The 27,976-nt window shown below is 33.6% G+C and overlaps 4 protein-coding genes and 1 pseudogene across 5 annotated transcripts; 2 read left to right on the top strand and 3 right to left on the bottom strand.

Moving 5' to 3' along the window:
• Window positions 1–3,820: 3,820 nt before the first annotated feature.
• On the top strand, window positions 3,821–8,098 carry LOC122596543. Of its 2 annotated transcripts, none has more exons than XM_043769142.1 (3): window positions 3,821–4,011; window positions 6,741–6,940; window positions 7,745–8,098. In XM_043769142.1, the coding sequence occupies exons 1-3, from the start codon at window positions 3,922–3,924 to the stop codon at window positions 7,998–8,000; spliced, it is 546 nt and encodes a 181-aa protein (XP_043625077.1). In that variant the 5' UTR covers window positions 3,821–3,921; the 3' UTR covers window positions 8,001–8,098. The 2 variants fall into 2 exon arrangements, with proteins under 2 accessions (XP_043625077.1, XP_043625078.1); XM_043769143.1 differs by lacking the exon at window positions 3,821–4,011 and adding an exon at window positions 6,385–6,614.
• A 7,637-nt stretch (window positions 8,099–15,735) lies between these two features.
• LOC122597740 (probable small nuclear ribonucleoprotein G) lies at window positions 15,736–17,185 on the bottom strand. The gene is made up of 4 exons (XM_043770308.1): window positions 17,051–17,185; window positions 16,930–16,952; window positions 16,010–16,131; window positions 15,736–15,914 (listed from the first exon to the last, which is right to left on the bottom strand). The coding sequence occupies exons 1-4, from the start codon at window positions 17,083–17,085 to the stop codon at window positions 15,852–15,854; spliced, it is 243 nt and encodes an 80-aa protein (XP_043626243.1). The 5' UTR covers window positions 17,086–17,185; the 3' UTR covers window positions 15,736–15,851.
• An 801-nt stretch (window positions 17,186–17,986) lies between these two features.
• LOC122597100 lies at window positions 17,987–19,810 on the top strand (annotated as a pseudogene).
• A 1,878-nt stretch (window positions 19,811–21,688) lies between these two features.
• LOC122595736 (acetylglutamate kinase, chloroplastic-like) lies at window positions 21,689–23,210 on the bottom strand. The gene has a single exon (XM_043768164.1). The coding sequence runs from the start codon at window positions 22,945–22,947 to the stop codon at window positions 21,934–21,936; it is 1,014 nt and encodes a 337-aa protein (XP_043624099.1). The 5' UTR covers window positions 22,948–23,210; the 3' UTR covers window positions 21,689–21,933.
• A 2,624-nt stretch (window positions 23,211–25,834) lies between these two features.
• Window positions 25,835–26,893, bottom strand: LOC122597101. Its single transcript, XM_043769734.1, has 3 exons — window positions 26,684–26,893; window positions 26,383–26,617; window positions 25,835–26,307 (listed from the first exon to the last, which is right to left on the bottom strand). The coding sequence occupies exons 1-3, from the start codon at window positions 26,891–26,893 to the stop codon at window positions 25,835–25,837; spliced, it is 918 nt and encodes a 305-aa protein (XP_043625669.1).
• Window positions 26,894–27,976: the final 1,083 nt, after the last annotated feature.

The raw sequence follows: 27,976 nt of genomic DNA on the forward strand, positions 1-27,976 counted from the left end.
GACTTCATTAAAGGCCAAAAATAGACGGTCATTAGTATTTGGACTGCGAATGCAAAAAAAATATGTTTTTATACCAAAATCACAACTTTGTATAAGTTTGGATCATTTGTGAGCTGAAGGATAACACAGGGATCAAAAAAATAAATAGTTCTTAAACATTAGAAAGAATTGAAATTTTTTTCTTTCCTTTTTTTTTATATATATATAATTTTAGTGTAAATTGCATTTTTGGTCCCTGTGTTATCACCTAACTTGCAGATATAGTGCAAATTCACTTATCGTTGCAACCACGATCCAACTTTTAGCTTTTGGTTGCACTTTCAGTCCAAAAAGTGATGTTCGTCTATTTTCCATTGTTAGTTGGATCATGTAAGAAGCATATGATGGATAAATATGTCATTTTCAGACAAATACCATTCTTGCCATTAACTCTTTTTTTATTCTTTTTACCTCTTTATTTATCTTCTTCAAATATATATATATATATATGTGTGTGTGTGTGTGTGTGTTTTCAAACACAACATATACATATAAAGTATATATATCTTCATCAAAATTACACGTATATAATATATCTATCCTCGAAATCTATATCTATATTTCTATATATCTACTCTAAACTATTTTCATGTCCACATGATAGCTATGTCTCATTCCAAAGTCCATGGATTAACAAAAAATAGTTTTCAAAAATAAGAAGAATTGAAAAATGAAAATAAAACAAAACCCTATAAATTTGAAATTCAAGAAAAAGAAGAAACAAAAAACCGGTGGTTGTTTCCGGCTGAGGAAGGTAGCGGTGGTTGTTTTCGGTTGTGGGGTGACGGGGTTTCTGCAATACATATCTCTCTTTTTCCCTCAAAACAAACACACAAACACTCTATTTGAAGACCCACTTCATCTATTCCACTTAAATCTGGCCACTACTGTAACATCCCAAACTTTTCGAGTTTGACTTATTGACTTGATCGTTAGTCAACATTAGGTTCGTTAAGTTTATATGCCCTATATGTGATTATGTGACTAAATGCTTATGTGTTTTATGTGAAACGATTAATATGATGTATACGAAAGTAATTAAAGCAACGTTATGAAAGTTAAGTGCTGGTTAGATCGTTAAGTCCCCCGGTAGGTGAATTAAGCTAAGAAAGTCAAGTTTAAAAGTTGAGGGGCCCTAAGTGTAAGATTAGGAGTTGATGGCCAGGGGTTAAGGTGCAATTAGGTATCCCTAATTGTCACAACATCAGGTCATACGTGAGAAATACCCCCAGCCGATCCTCCCCCCCTCTTCGTGCAAGTTTCCTTCAAGATCTCATCGTTTTGTGCCGTTTTGATCAAGTTTTGTTTAGATCTTGAATCCATAAAGTTATCTACAGGTATTATAGGTAAATTTCCTTTGAAATCTGATCATATGAGTCTTATATGTGAATTCAATTCAGGTCATGGGGTATGGGTTGGGTTAATTAGTTGATTGATCACCGATTTCATGTATTCGGGTGATTAAATGATTGATTTATGTTAGCAAAAGAGTAAAGGTTTTATTGATGGATTAAAGTCATAAAAAGTGTTGTAAAAGAGGTCAATTTTAAGTCCCCAGGTCAGGCTAAGGGTTTGAGATTGAATGAGAATCGTTTAGAGCAATTTCGAAATTGGGTTTGCTGGTGTGGCGCACCACTGCCCAGATTGGGAATTTTGATTTTCGAAGGGAGTCCGATATGCGACGCACCAAGGGCAGGTGCGGCGCGCCTATACCTGATCTGAGTTTTCTGTATGATTCGTGCGACGCACCACTAGGGAGGTGCGACGCACCTGATGCTCAGGTTGTACAAAATATTTCGTTTAGCTTATAGATCGATCGTGTACTCATTCTAGGTAGTCGGAAGCACTTAGCAAGCACTGTAAGATACTCATAACTGGTTGGTAAGTTGTATCGAGATAAGATAACATCTTTTGTCACCTGTTGGTACAACAAAACACATTTTCATAAGTTAAACGTTCCAATTGAATATGTATGTACATTTTGTGTTTATGGGTGATTATGGGAGGTTACTATGGGGTATGATGCTTACCTTTTATGATATATGAAATGTATATGCAGGTTGCAAAGGCATAAGGTAAGTTGCCATGTTACGAAGTGATGATATGCTTATGTAAAGTGAATATGTAATGATGACATGATTATGATAGGTGATTATGGAATGATGTTATGATTATGTTATATGGCCATGAAGTGATGATACGTTTATGATAAGATTTCATATGTGGCTTGATCACTTAGTAACTAGTCCTTTGATTAGGATTGTCATGTTCACGTGCACGTTAAGGGCCCTAAAGTAAAGATGATATGTGATTAACTTAGGTGAAAGTGTAACCTACGTTAATATAAAGTAAAGATAAAAGTGATTAGTTTAGGTGAAAGTGTAGCCTAAACTAATGTAATAAAGAAGTCTAGAACATATTTAAAGTTGTGTTAAGTTTAACCCGTGCTAGTTGTAAAGCTAGTGCGTATGTGGTCACTTGAGTTGCTCCTTGTGGCATAGTTATGTTTGTTTATTTCGGGTGGTGTAACTAACCACCAATGGGTAACGGCATAAACGGTTTATTCAGTTGGAAATGACTTAATTTGTCTTTCCTTAACGACGCCGATGGACCCCTTATTGGTTACCCATCATGTCGGGTATGAGGACTCCCTGTATGGTCTATGACCACCTACACACAATCCCACATCCCTATGTAAGTGGCATAAGTCACTTAGCCTACGTCTAGGCAAAGAAATAAAGAAAAGATACGAAGTAAAGAAAGTTGCGTCTAGGCATAAGTCACATTCCGGTTATGAATGGGCAGAATTATATGAGATCTTTTTCCGCTATTATTAAACGCCGTTAGGCAAAAGTTTTTGAAAATCCAGGTTTTTAAATGATGCGTGTTACAACTACCGCTGCGCGAGATACAAATATGGCTGATTGCATTTATATATAGTTGAAGCAACCATTCTACTTTAATTGTTGAAATCATATAGATGGAAATATTCCCAAAAACTCAAAATCAAAAACCCTTAATTTCATATGTTTAGGGTTCTTATAAAAATAATATATAGTATTTGTGAATATTGAACCAAAATATCACATAATAGATGGTGTCGATCGTGTTTGAAACAAAAAATCAAGTTGTGATGGTTGCTTATAAAATTGTATGTAAAGTATTTGGGCATAGTGGGCTTTGTGAGGGGCAATATCATCAAATCATATCAACAAGTAAGCTTTGTGATTTTTTTTCCCCTTCCCCGCTAACAGATAGTAGTTGGTAGTTGGTTGGTAACTTGGTGGCAGGTGGGACACAAATTCACCGTGTGTTGAAATGTTTCGATGAAGAAGATGGATATATTAGATTGTTAGCGATGATGATATTCATAAGTTCAGAATTTAGATGGATGAGATAAAATGAAATTAACAATGTATTATTAGTATTTATATTAATTAATTAATACAATATATAAGGTGTTAATGAAAGGACGATATTACCCCTCACATGATCTAGCTGAAAGTTGGTGTTAATGAAAGGTGTTAATGGTGTAAAATAGAAGATGATCAACTGAGAATGCAACCAAAAGCTGAAAATTGGACCGCGGTTGCAATGATAAGTAAATTTGGACTATATATGCAAATTGGGTGATAATACAGAGACCAAAAATACAATTTACTCATAATTTTATTTATGAACTATGAAAATCCACCGCCAACATATGACAGGGAAAGGCAAAAAGAAAAGAGAAAATAAAAAGAAAAAGATACTCACGCTACTTTCACATTTAAAGGGAAGAAAGAAAGCTTCTTTTTTACAAACAAAAAAAAAAAAAACCATTTTCTCCATATTCTTTAATTTCTTGTTAAGAAACAAAAACCCCAAAAACCAAAATCATAAATGGCATCAAAACTGTTGCTTGTTCTTGTATTTGTGTTTGATCTTATTGCTTTTGCACTTGCTGTTGCTGCTGAACAAAGAAGAGCTTCTGTCAGTTTCTTTCTTTCTGTCTTAATGTTTTTTATGTGTGTGTTTTGTTTGATCTGATATGGGTTTTCTTTGTTTCGTTATAAAAGTGATTGATTTCATGTTTCTTGAAATACACTTAGAGCAATTTTTGTTAACTTTATGATTTAAGCCACTTTAATATAAAAAAGTTATGGGGTCTTTTAGCTCATTGTTTATATAGATTTATTTAGTAATAATCTGTTCAAAGTAGTAGTGAAGCAGCCAAGAAATCATTATCGAGGGGGCAAATTTCGAAAAATACCTTATATACATTGTTTTAGTTTAAAAAGATAGTATACCCAGAAATTATTTTCTTAGACAGGGTTGGACTGTTGGAGAAAGTAGCCGAGGGGTCAACCGCTCTGCTCCAATGTGACTCCGCCCTTATATACTCTGTTTTGTTTGAGTGTAAAAAGAGAAAATTCGAGCTTTGTTTTACGGAAGTAGCAATGTGTGTCTTTTGAGCTGTTGAGCTAGATATTTACAGTATTTGCGGTTAGTTCATGTTAGGAGTAGGACTTGTTCCCTTGTTAATAACCAAGAACATGCTTAACACTTTTTACATAAGAAAACTGGTCTGTTTGACTTGTAAAATTCAATTTGGACTCTAAAGTGGTTTATAAGTTGTGTTCAAAATAAGCAGCACAGTTCTATTAAAGATAAGTGTATTTTCTTTAAAGTAATCTTTTGCACCTAAAAGAATGCACTCTCAAATCTGATGTTTCATGTGGGTATATGTTTAAAATAGTCTTTTTGGTGAGTAGGTAAATGTTGCTTTTGTCCAATTTGAAAATTAAATTTCGAAATTAAAATATTCAAATTCAAATCCGCATTTCCTCAATTATTTTATTAGTATTTTATTGGAATACTACTTTGTTATGTAAGTGTGGTCAATATTTCCTAGAAACCGGAATAGCCTTTATTTATTAACAGTTTAAACTTATGAAAATATGAACTGTATTATCTTATAGGTATTAAACGAGAAGTATATAATTGTTACTATTGAATTATTAAAAGCACTTCTATCAGTATAAGTATTGCAATCAGAAATCATCGTATGAGTGGTTAATTTAATCTTTTAAAACACTAATTACCAAGTAGTGTTGCATTTGATCATTTTCGTGTTTGAATTATGTACTTGCCCAAACATGATAATGAGAACTTAAATGTGAAACCATAATCTGTTCAAGTGTCATGTTTTATAAGAAACTGGTAAACTGCTGGGGATCGCTTTTCAGACCAGGGAAAAGAGATTTGATGTGCACGGCATAAATGCTATCCCGGTGACCATTTCCAGACTTTATCCCTGGCCATTCCAAGATGTTTATCTAGTGACGTTGTACCCGAGTATCTTCTGAAACCCATAGGACACTATATCACTAGGCCACCTTGGAACATTTATACTACTTTTTTTTTTTTTGAACGGCAGAAAGCCAGAAAATATTTGTATATTTATATATATGTAAAATATACATGGAACACTAGCAAGGTGCTAGGGCCCAAAATTACACGGGTTACATAGTTACATCTAGATACACCGAAAATCGCTACGATCTAGAACCATCCCGAGACCTTAACTGCTAAGACCATAAAAGAGGTGAAAAAACTCCCGCCAAAAACTGAGGCGAGAGAAAAACCCCCGCCCATGGAGGCCGAGCCACCGGTTTTCACTCCAAGGCGTTTTTGATATGGTCCCAAACAAGCCCCGGGGAAAAAAATAATAAGGATCAATTATAAACTACTTCATTTTGTCTTATAGAAGTGAGTAGAAGGATCTCATTTTTGGGAAAGGGGAAGTATATGGTTGTATTATAGCTGGATCCTAAATACATCGTCTGTGTATTGAGGTCTCATAAAGGAGTTCTTAGTCTCATGTCTAATGTCTTGGAACAATACATACTGCGGTTTTTGCTAAATTTCTGATTTGCTACATTTAGTACCGCTGAAGAATTTTTTTTAGCCCAAGTGCCTTCATTTGTAATTTAGTCTTTTTTAGATTAATGTGGCCATCTGTACTTCCTCAAACAACTTATTCATTTGACTTCTACAGCTCAAATCGGATTATTGATTCATGGTTTAATGTAGTGTAATACATGATGTATGTTTTCAAGTTATCTATGTGTTGTTTTAAACAGTAAAACTAATATGTTGTTTAGCTTCTAACAAACAGAGAACACTAGGATCAGTATAAAGGGTATGTATATTATCCTCTTCCTAAAATTTACGCACTTTGTGGTTAGATTAGTGTATTACTCCCACCTTTCTAGTTGAAATTCACTTTGTCACTTGATGTATAGTTTAACCAAGTGTTTGACTATACTACTATAGTCAGAATACCTAGAAAGCCATTGGAAAATAAAGGTATCTTGTGATCCAAATCAATGCTGAGTTATTTTTTTAAAACACTTAACTTTAATTTGAAGTTGGAATAGGTTGTTTTAACTTGGCATCATTCCATAAAATAAGTTGAAGTTGTAATAGAACCTCTCAGATACCTTTAATTTTCTTGGAATGAATGAAGTATTAGTCATCAAGCACCAGAGTTTTGCTACATGGACTATATTCTATCCACTACTGTAGTGAGGGTAATTGATGTTGCACTTGTACTTAATAGTAGATTCATATATACCATAGAGAATGCTTGAAATTTTCAAATTGATGATAAGATTTCCCAAATGCTGGTTCTAATCTAATGTTTTTTTGTATGACAGGCGCGAATTGCTCAAGATGCAAATTCAAAATATTGTGTTTACGAATCTGATATATCAACAGGGATGGGTGTGGCAGCGCTATTGTTCCTTCTTTTGAGCCAACTCCTTGTAATGCTTGCAACTCGTTGCATGTGCTGTGGGCGAGCTCTGAGCCCTGGTCGTAACAGGGTATTAGCCGTCTTCTTGTTCATTACCTGCTGGTAAGTAATGTTCGTGTCCTTGCTCGTACCTAAAAGCACTATACTATTACTTTTTAGGTCAAACGAGTCGCATTTACCAAAGTCAAACCATACCTCTTAGCTTGGAACACATTCTAATCATAGGAACTCAATCAGTATAAACACATTATTTACATTATTGAACAAGTTGGATTCATTTACAGACTTTTCCAGGATTCGTATTTTGTAAATTGTTGATAGAGATTCAGACAAACTTAATAGGCTGATATCTTGATTATTAATGTACTTTCAAATATGTCTATTTATGTCCCTTAGTACATTTTGTAGTGAAGTCCCTCTATTGGACAGTTTCAAAAGAACATTGCGTTTAAGTGGTAGTAGCCCAAGATAACTGAGAGACACAAACTGCCTTCCTAGATATGAAGATCAATGAAATTCCGGCGAACCAAGCCCATATCTGGCAAACGGCTCAAAATGTTATTAGATGTGGCAATTTGACTCATTCACATATAAATTGTTTGGCATGATTAAAGTTTATAATAATCATCTGAATATATTCTTAATGCATATAACCTTTTCAATTTGCTTTGGCAAAACTGGAGTATCATTGTTACGATTTTTTTAATGATGTTTAACACACAGTATTCATAAAATATTAAATTTTACAACTTTTTGGACAAAGCAATGTTTAGGGCCAACATGACTCGCCCTTTTTCACCAGTATTCAACCCACCCAACCTGTCCATTTTGGCACCTTTACTTCAGGGCGACATGGACTTGCATTTCTTGCCAATCATACTATTTGTTGTGAATGATTTTCATTAGGGTGACATTCATCATTGCTGAGGCGTGCTTGCTTGCGGGCTCTGTCAGAAATGCACATCACACAAAGTACAGGACTATAATCTCAGCTGACCCTCCTTCATGCGAGACGCTAAGGAAAGGTGTGTTTGGTGCCGGGGCAGCGTTTGTGGTATTCACTGGCATCGTCTCTGAGCTGTATTATGTTTTCTACTCAAAATCTGATGAAGGTGTCATCCCTACCAGAGATACCGGCATAAGAATGGGAGCATTCAACTAAAAGTTTGTCACAAATGTTATATCATGTTACTTCCGTTTTATGGGTGTAGATTATTGATTTGGTTTATATAACATTCTTCATATGGTTTCGTTTTTGTAGTACTAAGGTTAGAATTGAGGATTTGAGATATTCTGACATGGTGCTTTTGCCTTTAATTGCATTTGTGATTGTTGTACATCATAACCAACGTTTGAACTCAAGACCTCACATATATATGGATTTCCTATCTGTTAATTGTTGGCGCAAGTACTCTATACAATTCGCAAGTTATGTCAAACCTACAATTTTCAAGCTAAAAAACTAGAAAACATGATGTCTGACTTTATTGCTCAGTAAATATTCATACGTCTTTACTTTACCTCAACACTGAAGCTCTTGTTGATACAGTGACCAACTTCGTAAATTTTTGTTTCGTGTAGGTAAAAGAGTTCCGTGCTAATATCATGAACTTGAAGAAGTACACAAACAAATCAAGAGGAATGGTCCAAGTTATCCTTTTTACAAGACTCCAACCATTTGATATCTCGTCAAATGGTCCAACTTTTCCTTTTTACAAGACCGAATTTGATAGCGAGTCACATACCTGGGAGTTGGGACCAAAGCAAATGGAGCTCAACGACCATTTAGCTTGAGTGGACCTTAAGTTTGTAGTACAAAAGGTAATTAGCCGCCACCTTTTCATTATGTCAATCGGAATTTCTCACATTAAACACTTTGGTGTGGATGTGGTCTTTCTTACTCTTGTAATAAATAACTAATACGGAGTATTACATAAAGAGATGATTATGCACATAACATGCATAGACCTTATAATTGCATAACATCTTATGGTTATATATTATTTGATCGAACACATATGTGACTATGTGAGACATTGTGTAACTTCACCATCAAATAATTACTACTAGTAATTTCTTTTTCGGGTTTTTGTAAAAATGGGATCAAGGATCAATCACGCGTATATGAAGGTCGAAATATAGAAAAAAATTCTAGATTTTAGACTTGTGTCCAACACTAGACATATGGTTTATGATATTTATCAATATAGATCTTCATATATTTAATTTATAAAAGTATAATTTTGAAGATATACGGTTCCAAGTGTTATATTTTGCAAGTTCTAGTACAATAATCACATGTTCATCACTGTCATTATTAGCTGAGACATATTGATGAAATTATTTGTCATAGTCGATCCACAAGACGCATGCTACAATAAGTTCTCTATTATATAATTGTTTGAAACCAAATGTACTCATAATGTGATATTATTATTAAAGATAATTAAGATTTAAAATATAACATATTTGTGATCCTGTACAGTTTATGTATTTGATCATGATATAGGCCCATAACATGAACATGTTTATTTTCAATCACTTATATTATTATATTAGATTAAAATTAAGATTTTTTTTCATATTCTTTGATTACAATTATGACTCTTGATTTGAGTGACAATTGTAACTTTAAAAATTTAAATATAAATACCTTATTTTTAAAATTTTTTTAAGAAAATTTACTCAAGTTGATGGCTAAAAGTAAATATAAATTAAGTATTCAGGGTTAAAAAGTGTAGATTATTGATGGAAAACAAAAAAATATAAATTAATGAGACTTTTTTATAAATTAATATAAATATCAATTAATTATTTACCAATAAACTAAAACAGGATTGTACCATCTTTTAATCGACACATGACGTAATATTTAAGCGACATGTGTTTTTTTAATCGATATCTTAATTTTGAGCTTCCTTCTACTAATCAAACTTATATTATACTATTAATATTTATTTACTTACCATATATATTATGTCAAAAAATATTGTTATTATTAAATAATAATTAATTTGGATACAAAACCAAACGGAATTTTAGTAAGTTTATCTCATTTACGTTTAAATATAGCCTAACTTAATGAACACTATGATTAATATTAAAAATTTGATACGTTATATTTGAAAGCCTGATAAATATTTTTATAATCTTAACATCTTATCAAAAAATATTATTTTATATCAAGTGATATATATATATATATATTTGATTATTATCCACTAACAAACTAATTCTTAATCGTGTCTTTTTAATTAATTAATTTGTTTTATTAAATTAGTTTTTTTAATTGTATATAAATTCAATTTCTTTATTATACTTATAATTAAACTCTAACTCTTGACTTATAGATACAAAACATATTATAACCTTATTTGATTGATCATTTTCTCATTAATAAAATTGTCTTTCTTTTTCGCAATTTTTCAACCCCTATTACTTATATTACTTATAATAAGTTATTAACATGAAGACTTCAAAGATTTGAGTTTACGATCCGAAATCATAAGTCTATTTTCCATAATCCACTATGCTTACAAGTTCCGACTTTGATGTGATTGTAAAAATTTAAGATAAATCTAAAATTCTAACTAAACATATATTATATTTATCATTACTGTTTATTATAACTTAGCTTCGATCATCGGTTTACTTTAACCACAATTTATTTCATACTGACAAATCATGTATGTGACCTATTCGAATTTTTTTATGATACAATCTATATAGGTATATAACTACCGTACATCGTACGGGTATTAGGACTAGTATAATAATATATTTGGATAATAATTATTAGGATTTTTAATTTATAGTTAATCTAAATGATGACATAAATGAGAGTCAATTTGATTAATAATTCATTAGTTCAACTATTTTATAGTATATATTAAGATTAAGATAAAGATATTTTTTTGCTGCAAGGCATAGCTTCCATTCACGGGCCCTGAGTATGTGGGAGAGGTGCGACGGAATAGGGCGGCCCTGATTGGAAGTATTTCCTATACATGTAAATTTTATAAAACTAGGAATGAAATTCAAATAAACAATAATATAGAAGCTTTGTATGTTCACAAAACATGGACTTCTATGTATACTTCAATTCGTTTTATTTCCATTGGGGATGTCTTTCATATGGGCATATAATTATGCCAACTACTACTAGTACAATATATATTGTCATATTGTGTTGTGTTTTTATTTTACTTCGAATCAGAAATAATAATAATAGACTTGTCAAATTTACTAGCTATAAAGTGAGTTGCTCTCATGCTATTTTATTTATATGCTAGTTGCATAAATCCGTGTATAGTATATATAAGTTTTTTGTAACATATATATAGATTTTAAGTAATACATGTGAGCTATTATGTATTTGACGTTTATCTGCTACATATGATTTGTACATGATTAGTTTGAGAATGAGATATCATACACAGTTTAGCTAATCATACTAATCGGGGTTTGAGTGAGTTTTTCCCTTTATATTTCTAGATAATGTGGGTTTATCATTGAGAAGTTTAAATTGAAAACCCAACGACAAAGTTTCCATACTTAATATGCCGCCTTAATAATATTGAAAATAATACAAATTAACAATCTTATATTTTTGGACTTTTTTTTTTTTCGAGGTAGTTTGTTAGATGACCAACACGTACTTTTAACGTTTCGTTTTTTAACAAGGGATAACTGTTAAAAATAGAAAGCACCTTTCGACCAATTCACGAAAATAGTAGTGACCTTTAAAAGTTTTCTTTTTTAGAAATGAACTTTCATTTATTAACGGAAATAGCAACATTTGACACGTGTACATGATGATGTGGACTTTTTTTTTATTACGTGGCATTTTTTTAATGACGTGGCATTATTCTTTATTTATTTACTATTTAATTTTTATCAGTCATGTCATTTCCCCCCAAAAAAAAATAATATGGCTCCGTTTCAGTTACAGTTCTGGCAAGGTATTTTTTCTCGTCTTTTTATTCTGAAGCTAATTTTAGCTTCTTTTCATTGATTTTTGTTGAATCTCTTCCATTTTCAAGCATTGAGAAGCTTTGTATGAAGATCATAAAGGAGACATAGATCTATATCTTCCTCATCTATCTCGAGATTTAAAAAACTCTAAAATTAAATGCCAAAACGTCTTTGTTTTTATCGGAGAGAGATCCCGAGGGTGTTCAAGGTGAGACGAGAGTTTCATAGGCAGGATTTGGGTCATTTAAGAAGAGTTTGTCCGTGGATGACATATATCCGGATGACGAAGGTCTAGAGGTTAGCTCGAACTCGAACAAACTGTTGGCAGTTTCTAAGTTTGTTAAAGAAATCGAAGAAAAAATCATCTCCACATCCAACACCAACAAGGTGTTGGAGTAATCCGACAATAAATTAGAGTTCTAAAAAGTAAACTTTTAAAGGTTATTGTTATTTTCGTAAATTGGTTGAAAGGTTGTTTCTATTTTCTGTGTTATAAAGAATGTCACATCATTAAAAAGTGCCACGTAATCAAAAAAATGTCCACGTCACCATGTCTACTTGTCAAATGTTACTATTTCCGGTAATAAATGAAAGTTCATTTCTAAAAAATAAATTTTTTAAAGATCACTGCTATTTTCATGAATTGGTCGAAAGATGCTTTCTATTTTCTGCAATTATCCCTTTTAACAACAAGCTTACACGCGCAATTAGGTTTATTTAGTATTGTTTGTGAAGTATGCATGTACATATAACATTGTGAAAAATGGTTTTACATCTTACGTATCCCTAACATACTACCTAAGCAACTCTAATAAGTTACTCGTTTGATCCACCCATTTTATGACTACCCAACCTGTTTTTGCCACCTCTACTTTTTATCTTTAGCGACATCTTTCTCATTTGTGTGTACATGCAGACTAGCTATTGGCCTATTGCAAGAGCTCTCTATCAGAATCCTTCTATACTGGTTTTAGATGAAGCAACTTCTGTTTTGGATTCGAGGTCTGAGATGTTGGTGAGACAAGCTTTGCAACGTTTAACTAAAAATCGTACTGTAATTAAAAACTAATGACTTGTCAATTTATTTGCTCCAACTTTTACTATGGACCATTTCTGAGAATTTGGTTAAGTTATTGATCGATAATAAATCATGCAGGTTATTATCATTGCTCATCGCTTGGAAACTATTCTAATGGCAGAATGAGTTTTTTCTCTAAATGATGGACGAGGAGATATCTCCCTCATCCCTCCAGACTGCTCAGAATGATCCATTGGCATCAATTGGCTTCTGATGTGAGTGCCAATGGTCTTCTCACTTTCTTCACTTTAAACTTTAAAGACACCACTGGCACAGTGTCTTTTCCTTTGGCTAGTCGGTTTCTTTTGTTCGGTTAGCGACGAGGTCACGAGGCAAAAAACTGCACGCATTTGACAATCTTCTTCTTATTGTCTGATTTTTTACTATTACCCTTTCCACCCATTAGAGATAAAGTACTAAGTTATTAACCAACATCATCCAATTTACGTAGAACGGATTTAATTGCTATTTTTGTCTATGTTGAACTGTAGACCCAATCTCTTAGAGCTGATAATTGTGTCAAACACTTTAAATGGCCCGTGGCTTAACCAATTATACAAGAACAAAACAAAAAAACAAATACAAAACGGGGACTTGAGTGCAATATTAATAAATAGAATTCCTAAAACAGTTTTGTTTTTTATAAATGGAACTACATTCGACACCCTGCTTAATTTCTCCGTGTAAGATACTACTGTGTAAGATACAACGGACACTTTGACCACGGATTGATAGTTTTCACCCATTAGCCAACCCACCGACCATGCTCATTTTGCTTCCTCTTTATGCAAATTATATAGGGATAAATGGATAATGACTTGCGAGTGTAACTAACTAAACAAACATGTCTATGTAATATAACCATTTTTAAAGCCGTCTATGCAATGCAACGAAAAAAGTATTTGTGTCTATGTGATGTATGTAACCGACTAATCTATAGGTCACCGGTCATCAAAAGGTTAAAACATGATTTATTTCATATAAAATGACAAAAAAAACTTAACTACTTGATTAACCATGGCTAAACCATTTTAGTTTTCTCCTATTGTAGCTAGAAGGTGAACGGAATAAAGGGAATATCTGTTGGGTTATACAACTATTATCAAATCAAATCACAAAGCACGTAGCGGAAAATAAATCTATGTAGTTAATTAATTAACCAAGATAAGAAACGTATACCTTAAATTGGAGAGAATAAAGCAAGAAACCTTTATAATAAGGTTTAAATTAAACCTCTCTACGATAGCACACACAACGTTGTAATGTATGTATGCTAGTACTTGATCACGAACCGAACAACCCTTTGTCAATACCCCTATTACTCGAACCAAACATAACCCGAAACCCTTTGGTGTTGGTGGGATCGGCCGAAGCCAAGAGAGAGGGGAGAAGGAGAGATTTTTATGGATTTAGAAAACCTAATAAATTGTGTGTTAAAAAACAATTAGATTAGGCCTCTATTTATAGTGTTTAGGAAACTTGATGACCAAGTTTAGGGTTTTGGAACCCCTTGATCGACCGGCCCCTCTAGGAACATTCTAGAGGGCTTTCTAATTGTTTCCTAATTCCAACTCTCCTTTGTTAAGTCCGTTACTTAAGTACCGTTAACTATTAACTCTTTTAACGGATCATCGTTAGTTTTTCGTGATCAAATTAATCAATAAATTACATTTAATATATTAATTAATTGTTACATTTACGTTGAGGTGTGACTCTGTATGCTTAAATACTTTCCGGACATACATTCATTTTACGTGATCATATTCTAACAATATCTACATCATATCTATATCTCTGGTAAAGTGTATATCTATATCATCATCATGGATTCATCCATTCACACAAAATATATATCTTCCGTTAAAGAAATATAATACTCTAGTATTCCATTCATCCTTCCATTCTCACTAAATCAGATATATATATATATACACACACATATATTAGAATGACAATAAAGCTGAGAGATGAGAGTGAGGTGGTGGTGCAAGCGATTACCGATAGTAGTGGTGGTGCCTCGTGAAGAGGCAAAAGAGTTGCTGCTTTATAAACCTCATAGCCGCCAACAAAAATTGTCGCTAGAATTACGTGGGGGAGATCTATATGTGTTTATGTATAGATCTATATGTATATAAATCGGAATATGTATAGATCTATATGAATATATATTAATAGAAATATGTATAGGTCTATGGCCATATTTTTCTTACGGTGATGAGGGGCATGCTGCTCTTGGGGGGCTGCTACTCTTGGGGATGGTCTATAATCTGGATTTTAGATAGAGAGACAACATACACACTCTAAAATTGTGTATACATACATACCATTTATCCTCTGAACTAAGACGGGCTTGTGAATCTAAAGGTGTCTTTAGAAGGGTTCGACCCGATTCTGCTTCAACGACCCACTTCTCAAATTCCATTAGAAGTGAAGTAGCAATATCTTGCATCATTGTTTGCAAGTGAAATTCCTGAGCACGCTGATTCGAAGGAGAAAACTAAAATAGTTTAGCCATGGTTAATCAAGTAGTTGAGTTTTTTTTGTCATTTTATATGAAATAAACCATGTTTTAACCTTTTGATAACCGTTAACCTATAGATTAGCCGGTTACATACATCACATAGACACAAATAAGTTTTTCGTTGCATTGCATAGATGACTTTAAAGATGGTTACATTCCATAGACATTTTGGCTTAGTTAGCTACACTCGCAGATCATTATCCCAATTATATAATATTTAATATGTAAAACTGGTAAACTAAAAATTATCAAATTGAAAAGTTTATAAGGTTGAAGTCAAAACACAACTAGTTTGCACTAAATAAGCAATTGAAGATAGATAACTGGCCGCCAAAAGTGCAAATCAGCTTTTAGTTGAATTTAGTCACTACTAGAACTGTTCAGGGAAAAAGGAATTCAGTTACAGAATACATCGTTATCATACTCATAAGGATCTCGAATCATTGACTCCTAGCAACTGGCTCAAGTGCTTCAACAGTGACCACACTATTCCCTCTTATAACCTGTTGAAATAAGAAAGGATGATTTTTTTTTATCAGTATGAGAATATAGATTAGATATTTTATACGATCTCTAGTCTTGTATACAAAATACTTACCACCATGCCAATATCATTTTTCTCATCACCGTTAACTTCCACTGTGTTGTCGATCACGAGGTTCATGAACTGGTCAAAGCCACGAAGTGTTCCAACCACTGTCCTGTTAGCATTCAGCTTGACTGCAGAACGATATTAAGATTGTTATTCTTGCATCATACCACAATTTGATTTTCTAGTTGTAAGTTATAACTGAAACAATGAAGATAGATAGTAATGGTGTAGCATTACACAGTAGCATATCGTGAAAGTTTGTTTCGGGCAAGTAATTTAGACAGTAACAAGGAAAATTAATGCCGTGCCAAGAGTAAATCCAAAAAGTAGAGACATGTAGGGACTAAACTGAGTAGTGTTGTGCCAACTTCTAAATCAAAATCATAACTCGGTTTTTCACTTAATTACAGAAAGACGTGATTTGTACACCAATATAAATTGATTCACGTACAACTAAAGTAAGGATTTTAAAAAAAATGATCCAAATCAATCCTCTCCTAGAAAATATTTCATACTTAGACCAGCTATAACAAAACTTAGCAAAAGACAGACTAAACTACAAACTAAACTTCGTAGTAAAAAAAACAGGCCACGGACCATCCTAACGTCCATATAGCAGCTGTTTAAAGTTGAAGAACAAAGTTTTGCCTAACGAACATTTATATAAGAAACAGGGATGGTATATACAAATATAGTATATCTTACCGGACAATATGTCTCATAAATACATTAAATAAAACTAAACTAAAATTATTCAATATTAAAAGTAAATAGCAGATATACATACATCAATTTATTTACCGAAATTGTAACAAGACTTATTTATTTTATTTAGTCATTTGCCCTAATTTAGCGATTTAATAAAATACGACATATTAATTTATATGATTGATGATCAAAGATAAAAAGAAGGAAGAAAAACTTACTCTGGAGCTGCTTGTCCATGTACCTGTAATACAATTATATAAAACAGAGTAAGAAAAAAAATTAGGAGTTTAATTAGGTTAAAAAAGGCATTAAAAAATTTTTAGAGAGATAGGGATTTACTTTTTGAGATCTGGAGGTTGACCGGATCTGCTCATAGCGAAACCCTAAAAAAGCATAAAAATACAGAGAGTAAAAAGTGAAAGAAGAAGAAGATGGTGTTGGTGATGAGAGGAGAGTTTTGAGAGGTTTATCAGAAATACTAATTTATGCAAGCCTGCCTTTTTAACCGTGGATAAAGACTGGAACAGTCAAAGCAATCGGATCATTTTTTTATTTCTTTCTTATTAAAAAAATTCGCCGCGAAGAAATAAGTAACATCCATCTTTTCAGAAAAATCTCCAACCGACATGAATTAATCAACAACTGATACAGTAAAGGTTCGCGAGTTCAGTTTTCAAATCCAATTAACAGTACTTTTTACGTTACAATTTATTCATTAATTTTAAAAAAAATCAACAAACTTGCTCCAGAACTTCTCTTTTCAGATTCTCCTTCGTTGTTGATCGAATCGAGTTGAAAAACATAAGGATTTGTTCGCGAGAAGATTCTGAACACAGTGATACCTTCATTTGTCCGATTTGTGAACTTTTGTTGGCAGTTGAATTTTCCAGCGACATCGAATTTTCTGGCGAGTCTCAATCGGATTCATTTCCGGTCAGGGTTTGTTCGTGGCTTCATTTTGAGTATTTTGGTGGTAATTTCGTGGTCTAATTCGAAGAAACGAAGGTTTATCGGCGTTTGAAGTTTTCCGACAAGGTTTTGTGCAGATTCCGGCCGCCGTGTTCTTCATATTTTCTCAAGAAATTATCCATTTTCGGAGCTGATCGAAACTTGCATTTTGGTCAAGGTTTGTGCGGGATCAAATTTTGAGTCAATTGGTGGTAGTTTCAAGTCTTAATTCGATGAAACAACAAAGTTATCGCGATTTTAATTTTTCCGGCAAAAAACCATTTTTCCGGCGAGTGTTGGACTAGTGAGGATGATGATAGAAACCGGATGGAAACCTATTGTAGCAGGTTGCTTGCGTTGAATAACCCAAAAAACGTAGTTGGTTACACTGAATAGCAAGTCGAGTAGTATGATACATTACATAGCCTTTTTGTCATAGTTAGGTACTTTCCCATGCCTTTATCCCTTTAACCTTTTCAGTCGAGACTTTATTTTTTATTTGTAGGAATTTTCAAATGGAAAATCTAATATGTAGTTGATTGTAAACCTCATAGATGCAGACACACATCTATGATCTATCTATATTTATATCTATGTCTATAATTTATAATACCTTATAATGCAAACTGACATTTTATTTTAAATAATTAAGAACTTAAAAAATTATATTGCCTCTCCTTTTATCTCTTCTATGCATAATAGTTAAATCCGGATTGTGTCTTCAAGTTTCGTGTTTATTTGCATTTTCTAAGACCACCTCATCACCAATTTTATTTTTGTTCAGTTGGGTCACAAATTAATAAAAAAATTATTAAACATGTTCATACTATGCCGACTTGATCAGCCTATCAAACATTGTTTGGAGACTTTGATTGATATGTGGCAGCTTACTAGTTTGCATATGTTGAACACAAAATCCACTTGCATCCATTTTGCTTTTGTTTTTTCTTCTTGATGATATACATAATAATCTTTTTATTATGAAGATTATTAATAAATTATTTAAATAAGATATTTAATTAGTTTTGACTAAGAGAAATGTTAAATAAAATAGATTATCTATTATTAAAAAATATTTCTTCCGTCCAATTTTAATTGTCATGTTGACTAACTTTGATCGTAAATAACTTTGTTTGTGTCATATAACACTTGATATAAAATATATGAATGGATTGAGTTTTTAATGTACTTTTCGTTCATATAAGTTTCATCAACTACTATATAGTACAAACAAAATTATTTACAGTCAAAGTTAGTCAACATGACAATTAAAATGGGACGGAGGGAGTAGTTTGATTGAGTTGTTGATGGGAGTGTAAAATTTTGGTTTAATTGGGTTGGATAGAATTAAGAGAAAGAAATTAGTTTTTTAATGAATAGTGTCATTGGATTGGATTGTTGATGGTCTAATCGCTTGAAACTTTTAATGATTTGAAACTTTTAATGATTTGACACAGACCGAATTGGATGTTTGCTTCAAGTTTTCGAAGTTGAGGAAAGCCGAGGCATACAATAGAAACTGGGACAAACTTCCACGACAAAATCTTGATGAAGATCTATGTGGCATCATGGGTGCAACCATACAAGGTGGACTTGGCCCGTTGGGATTTTAACACTTGCCTCCAAGAATCTTGAAGAATTTACTCCAGTTTCCTTTCGAGTTTTCAAGACTTGTGACATGAAATATAAAGCTCTCATGTGCTCAGATGCTACAACGTAAGCAGATCCATAATCATCATATGAAATTTTGCACTCAACCCGCCTTACACGATCAAAACAAGATACTAATAAGTGTAAAATGGGTCGGGTTTAATACAATTTCCAATCTAAACTCTACTAACATTATATCATCGTCTTTGCTTGTTTCATTATAAATACAGTTCCTCGACTAATACACAAGAATACAAGCCATCATTTGGAGGGTTTGTGGACGTCGATTTAGCTGACAAGAAACTTAGCCTTAGGAGCTTAATTGATCACTCGGTTGTGGAAAGCTTCGCAGAGGGAGGAAAAATGGTGATCACATCTAGGGTATATCCGTTGCTAGCAGTCGGTCTTGATGCACATTTGCAAGTATTTAACAATGGTACTGAACCTATAACCATTAAGGGAGTGGATGCTTGGTCCATGAATACACCTATAATGAACTGAATTAGGTTTCATAATATTAAATCATAGAGACAGAAACATAAGGTTTAGATGGTATTTGTACTACTGTATTATCTCCTATATGTTCTATCTAGAAAATTATAATGAAACTATCATCTATCAAATTATTATTGAACAATCAACACAAATTTATATGAAAATTGTGATAAATAAAACAAAATTGTGACTTCAAGTGTTGATCTTACACACCATATAACCATAATGAAATGAAATACATTAATTGGTTGTTCATATTTCATGTAACATTATCTCCCTTGAAACACTCTTTACCACCACCTCACAACTCCCTCAAAACATTCATCACCACCACCTAAATATCAGCCTGATAAAAGGATTCTAAAGGTCTGTGCTAGGTAAGACATACAATATTATTCCGTAGCTTGGGAGGAAGACTGTCAGCCAAAACTCAAAGAAGTTCCATCCATTCAAAAGGGGATGTGAACTGTAGGAAATGGTCAGACCTGAATTAAGGGTGAAGGCGGAAACATGCAAACGGTGACGTGAAGGTAAAATATGGAGTTGAAACTATGTTAACAAATCATGGAACATTAGAACATTGTCACAGATTACACTTCCCAGGCAAAAGAAACTAATACATAGAACCCGGAAGAAGCTGGACACAATGGCTCTGAAAAAACAAACAGGTTGCCCATATGCAAATACAGTTTGGATAATATCTTGACTACTAAATAAAAGACATGGGTATATCAATCATGAGTTCATGACTCGAGCTTAGGCAGTTAAATATCCTCTTTGAATTGGAGCTTAAAACATGCATACACATTCCTTTCTAAAGTTGACAAAGCCATGATCCCAATTAGTTCCAACAGGGGTGCAACAAGCAACCTTATGACAGTTGAAACTTCAACATGACAATTTTACCCTAAGTAGTTGCATATTATATTTACATTAAATAGTAGAGTAGTAGACACACACACAAAAACTTCAACATGACAATTTTACCCTAAGTAGTTGCATATCATCAGACACAAAGAGAAAGTAAGAAAGAGCAACAAATGAGCTTGCAGAGACTCCAGAGCTGCTACATCCATAGTGGCTATAAACAGGGAAGAAGACGGCCATAGCATCAATGATTTATTCGACATTTGCATTAGGCGATAATGCACATTTATATATAGTTTAGCAATTATATTTAACATACTATAACAAATACTTTCACTCGTTCATAATGAAACCTGTGTTTGATGATAGCTAACTACAGTACTACACGAATGGCAACTGATTTCAGCAGTTACATTTAACTGAGTCCAAATTGAACTGCACTAAGCACACTAGGACCATTCAATAATTCAAAATTAACTGGTACCAGAAAGATCTAGATAACAGAGTACCCAAATTAATTTTTAATGAATCTAAAAATTGTTCTACTCTGAATGAATATGCCAATTAGAGTGAAATTGTTAGTGTTACAATGTCTAAAGAAGCTTTAAACAGGCATCAGGCCTTAAAATGATGAACATATGGTTCATATTTGACACAAGTAAACAACTGATAATATTTATAAAGAAGTATATAAACTTATGAAGTGCAATACTGCAACTAAGTGGCAAATGGTAACTTAGAACATGGATATACATGCCTTGCTAAAGTAAAAAATGTTGTGACCCCAACTACTTTCGCTAGAGCATTGCCTAATTTATTTTCACTATTTAAACAATTTATATGAGATAGAAGTAACTGAATGAAACTATTTGGTCAGATGTATTAACATAACTGGCAAGACATTATGATTTTCTAGATTGTTGAATAACTATTTATCATCTATAATCAAATGAGTAAAGACACAATGAAAACGTACGAAATAGCATCAACTGAGCTTCTGTCAAGCACCAAAAATAATAATAGCCAAAATTAAAACTTTATTGATTTGACAAATCCACTGTCAACAGACGTCAATGCTACATCAATGGTAATTCTATAAATTACAATCTGTCTACCAAGAAACCAATATTCAGGACAACAAACAGCTTACACGATTCAGCCATGTCACTACAGAAATCTAACTAAAACTTGAACTAGCCAAAACTTCAAACTTCAAACAAGAAAGTGCTACGGTAAACATCAACAAACCAAAAAACTAAATCTTACCCGGTAATCATCGTTCCAGCACCTTCATCTGTAAGAATTTCCAAAAGCAAAGAGTGTTCCAATCGTCCATCAATAATACTCGCAGTCTTAACCCCTTGAGCCAATGATTTCACACAACAATTCACCTTCGGAATCATCCCACCAGCAATCTTCCCATCCTCCATCATTTTCTTAATACCTTTCACATCAATCTCCTTCACTAAACTATCGGGATCCTCTTTATTCTCAAGAATCCCAGCCACATCCGTCAACAAAAGCAACTTCTCCGCCCCTAAAGCCGCAGCTAGCTCCCCTGCAGCCGTATCAGCATTTATATTATACGACTGCCCTGTCCCATCTGCAGCCACTGAAGCAATCACTGGGATCAGATTGTCATTAATCAACGGCCTTAACACCGACGTGTCCACACTTGAAATTTCTCCAACAAACCCTAACTGAGCAGCATTCGCACAAGGAATAGGCGTAAATATCCTTCCATCAGTTCCACATAACCCTACTGCAGTCCCACCAGCTTTATTAATCAAACTAACCAACTGTTTATTAACCTTCCCAACCAAAACCATCGACACAATCTCCATAGTCGAAGCGTCCGTTACTCGTAGCCCGTTAAGAAAATTAGGCTGAATTCCTAACCTATTAAGCCATTGATTAATTTCAGGCCCACCCCCATGAACAAACACAATTCTAAGACCAATGCAAGAAAGAAGCACCAAATCAGAAATAACAGACGACTGCAGCGCTTCAGATTTCATTGCTGCACCGCCATATTTCACCACAACAGTCTTTCCCCGAAACTTCTGGATAAATGGCAGGGCTTCAGAAAGGATTTTGACTCGGGTTTTTGCAGGGGCTGCCGATAAAGTTTCCGTCGAAACAGATTGAGACGATGACTTGACACGTACATATGAAAATCTTGACGGGTTTTGTAACGGTTTGATGCCAGTTTTTACAAGTTTTGAGCTTTGTGGGATAGACGACGGACCCGAAGAGAGGGCTTTTGCTGCTAACATATTTCTATTCTATTGTAAAGTTGCAGAATGAGGGATTTTAATAGTTATAAAGAAATGCAGTTTTTAGCAGAAATTAATTTATGCAATGTGCTCAACTTTAACTTGGCTTAAGGGAGTCTTAATACAAACAAAATTACAGCAGTAACTTTTGATTATTAATAACTACTGGGTATCTATTCAAATCAAATAATGATACCAATAAATTACATACACACACACACACAAAAAGTTAACAGACACTTAATAATTAACAATTAAGTGAAGATATATATGTAAATTAATTAGCTTGATTAACTTACTTTGGCTGAAATCAAGTTTTGCATGAGAAAAGGCGGGGACTCGCCGGCGGCCTTTGTGTGGCGATTAGAATGCGACCAGAAGCCAAAAACAGTAGTTGGGTTTGTGAGACTGATGTTGATGGGCTTGGGCTTTGTGGGTTCAAGGTGACGTGTTTAATGTGGGCTGAGGGCCACATTTATCGACTAGAGGTCTAGAGGTATAGAGTAGAGTAGACACATTAGAAATTTAGAACCCCAACAACAACAACGAAGACGAACCAAATCCAAACAAAAATTGACTATAGGGAGGTAAGATGTACACAATTTTACCTTTGCTGAAGGTAAAAATATTGTTTCTAAAAGTTTAGGGGTGAGTTATTTTGAGAATTTAAAAGCCATTTTGGACCAAATATTTTTTTTCTCTTTTTCTCTCTTCAATTAAATAATAAAATTCACTAAAATCATTCAAAATGTTTTATCTTACAAACCGTAAATCGTTATACGAAACAAAAAGCATGGGTAATCTTAAAATTTCGTCCTCTTTCATTAGAGATCCAATTCAATATACATTTGACGACTTTTTAATTTTCGTTTTCGTTTTGGTACTTACACATAACTTACACATGTATAAGTTGAACCAAAATTATGATTCGGAGCAAGCTTCGCCCTTAAGGATATTCATAAACCAAAGCTGGTGGGGGTGATAGGTCATTGAGGGTGATAGGTCATAGTGTGATAGGTCATAGAGTTGATTGGTCATAGGGGTGACCGATGATGGGTAATCTACCTAAAGGGCTCCGCCCTTAGTTGTTATGGCTCCGCCATGGACTGACGGGCTCCGCCCTTAACCTTCATTGTTGTGTACATATGTTCATTTACTAATTTACATGTGAAAACAATTATCCTACACATGTGTAGGTACACAAGTACAAGAGGGAAAAAAAAACAAAAATTAAAAAGTCGTCAAAAGTATATCGAATTGGATCTATAATGAAAGATGACGAAATTTTAAGACTACCCATGCTTTTTGTTTCGTCTAACGATTTACGGTTTGTGAGATAAAACATTTTGAATGATTTGGGTAAATTTTATTATTTAATTGAAGAGAGAAAAAATATGTGGTTGAAAATGGTTCTTGGATTTTTTTTTATTTGTGGGTTATTAAATAACCCTTCCTCTTAGACATTATAACCTTGTTTTTTGCTTTTGTTATCTGATTATAAATTTGCAACAATTGTTTAACATGTTTTACGATTTTACAACTATAAAGATGTTAATAGTGTGACTTGAAATTTTATATAAATTGAATGAGATACAAATTGAAAGTTGGAAATACAGACTTATTATCTCTATCTAGATCTAAATGAATAAGGTTCTGTTTGTTTTTGAAGACAAAAACTGTCTGCAATCTGATTTCATGTATGCAACTGAAGATGTGGTCTAAAGATCTGTAAGCTGAAAATATAACACTGTTTGTTTTATAAACTGGTTACTGTCTGCATAAACCGAAAATATATAACTATCAAACTTAAATAACTAGATTGAAGACTAGAAGTCATTAACATTCAAGTTATATCAAAAATACAATAAAGGGATAATGGCATGAGAATGTACCCAACTATTACCAAAAGGTTATGTAATGTACCCAACTACACGACTAGCTATATAATGTAACCACGTTTGTTTTTTGGGTTATGTAATGCAAGCAACTGGCTATAGCAGGTTTCCATCCGGTTATCATCATCATCATCCTCACTAGTTCAACACTCGCCGGAAAAATTAAAATTGCGATAACTTTGTTGTTTTCTCGAATTAAGACTTGAAACTACCACCAATCGACTCAAAACTTGATCTCGCACAAACCCTGACCAAAAGTTTTCGAATCTAACACTCGCTGGAAAAAATGGTGATTCGCCGGAAAACTTAAAATCGTGATAACTTTGTTGTTTCTTCGAATTAAGACTTGAAACTACCACTAATCGACTCAAAACTTGATCCCACACAAACCCTGACCAAAAGTTTTCGAATCCAACATTCGCCGGAAAAATCGATGTATGAATTCAGCTACTTGATTGCTTCAATGGGTCTGCATTCTGCAAGTTATCTGGAGCTTTAGCCTTGCATACCTTGACGCAAGTGCTTTGGTGAAGAAGAAAGCTATTACGCAACGGTCAGCCTTTTTGCTGTTGGAGATTAGGTTAGCATCTATAACATAGTCATGTCCATGTATTAATCACTGAGTGTTTGGGATTTTGCGTTTCGAAGATAATCTATGCATTTGAAATAAAAAAGATAATGTAACTTTGAATATGCTACACTCAAACTGAATTTCAAAACATAGATTATTTCACTATGTACGTATAAACTCTCTGGTGGCAAATTTTTTAATAAAAAGGGAGTAAAAATGAAAGTGGTAACCTGCAACTTGTTTCCTAGCCGGTTGCTTGCAATACATAACCAAAAAAACAAACGTGGTTACATTACATAGCTAGTCGTATAGTTGGGTACATTACATAACTTTTTGGTAATAGTTGTGTACATTCTCATGTCATTATCCTTACAATAAAAGCACAAAATAACAACTACCAAAAAAAAGAAGCAAACTACACTTAAAGTACATTGTTTTGCATTAATTCTTGGGCTATTTGATCTCGAAGTTGACTCATGAATTCATGATCTGCTGAACTTCCATGTCGTGCTACCTCGTCTTCTCCATCTTCACCACCATCTTCTTCTTCTCTATTTTGAAGGCTTACATTTGGGCGATCATATTCATCAAAAAGCTCATCACTTGAACACTCTTTCCTTAAAAAATTGTGAAGCGCAAAACATGCAATCGTGACATTTCGTTGTGTAACCAACGAAAAGGGGGCCATGTTCTTTAATATTGGAAAACGTTTTTTTAATACACCATAAGCACGTTCAATAACATTTCTAAGTTTTGCATGTGCATGGTTGAATCGTTCTTTATCGGTCAATGCACGCCTTCGGCGAAAATCTCCAAGCCAATACCTCACATTTCGATATTGTGCCATAAATCCTCGAGTGTATGCATAGGCAACATCACATAGATAATATTTATCTAAAAAGAATAATACGACCATCAATCTTCAATTTATATAATATAATAACTAAAGTTCAGATCATAATTATATACCTGGAGGAGGAAGTGGAAACGGTGCATTAGAATTTGATAAAGATTCAGACAATATTCTAGAATCGTGTGCCACTCCTTCCCAACTGGCTACGAGAAAAGTAAATACCATGTTGAAATCACATATTGCCAAAACATTTTGATAACACTCGCCCTTTCCTCTCCCTCTATACAAATGTTGTTTTTCAATAGGGACAATAGCATGTATTAAGGTTCCATCAAGTGCACCAACCGCTCCCTACATATAACTTAATAGTTAATAACTTACGTAGAAAGAAATCACAAAAGTATTTGTATAATGTACCTTAAAAACTCGTCGTAATCTCTTGTGATTCCCTGGAATATTTGGATTAGGATTAAAAGATGTTGGTACTATAACCTCTTTAGCAAACTCCATCATTCTTGACAATACTTCATGAAAATATTTATGAATTGTTTGTTTCGAATGTTGAAATCTACGCTTAACGACCGAAAAACGTTGATTGTGACCAAGCATCATCAAAAGCATAGCCATTTTTTCTTCGAGGGATATATGTTTACTATCCTTTAACCAACCTTTTGCTCTAAAATGTGTGCAAAGTCGAACAAAGGAATCACGTGACATACGTAGGAGTTCAATGCATTGTGTACATTCCCTTGCAGCAACTCTAAAGTAAAATGGTGTCCGGACATAACCGAAGTATTATCTCCTTTTCTTTTACGATGTCTCGGCCAAAAGTATCGGAGATATAAGAACATCATGAGGAGCAACAACTTTTGATTATAATCCATGATAAACCTGTTGAAAACATGCAAGAAAGCTGTCAAAAACTAGCCTTTTTGCTGCTAAATAAACAGCTCAAAAAACAGCATTTTTTATGTCTGAAACGACCCAAAAACTGCACAAAAAATCAGTTGTTTTGCTGCTAAATAATCTGCTCAGATTACAGCATCTTTGCTGTCCAAAACAACCTAAAAACAGCTCAGAAAACAGCCTATTCGCTTTCCAGAAAAACTGCACAGAAAACAACATCTTTGCTGTCCAAAATAACCTAAAAACAGCTCAGAAAACAGCCCATTCGCTGTCTAGAAAAACTACACAGAAAACAACATCTTTGCTGTCCAAAATAACCTAAAAACAGCTCAGAAAACAGCCCATTCGCTGTCCAAAAAAACTGCACAGAAAACAGCATCTTTGCTGTCCAAAATAACCTAAGAACAGCTCAGAAAACAGCCCATTCGCTGTCCAGAAAAACTGCACAGAAAACAGCATCTTTGCTGTCCAAAATAACCTAAAAACAACTCAGAAAACAGCTCATTCGCTGTCCAGAAAAACTGCTCAGAATACGGCATCTTTGCTGTCGAAAATAACCTAAAAACAACTCAAAAAACAGTCCATTTGTTGTCCAGAAAAACTGCTCAAACCAGAGCTACTTTACTAATCACATAATGGTTCAAACTTCAAACTAATATATAAGGGTTCAACTAATACAAAACACATAATGGTTCAAATTACATAATTGTTTAAAACACAAAACACATAATGGTTCAAAATACGAATCACATAACACGAATCACACCAAACACATAACACAAATACCTATATCCCTCCCTACTT

This window comes from Erigeron canadensis, chromosome 4 (assembly GCF_010389155.1).
Source record: "Erigeron canadensis isolate Cc75 chromosome 4, C_canadensis_v1, whole genome shotgun sequence".
Classification (NCBI taxonomy): Eukaryota; Viridiplantae; Streptophyta; class Magnoliopsida; order Asterales; family Asteraceae; genus Erigeron; species Erigeron canadensis.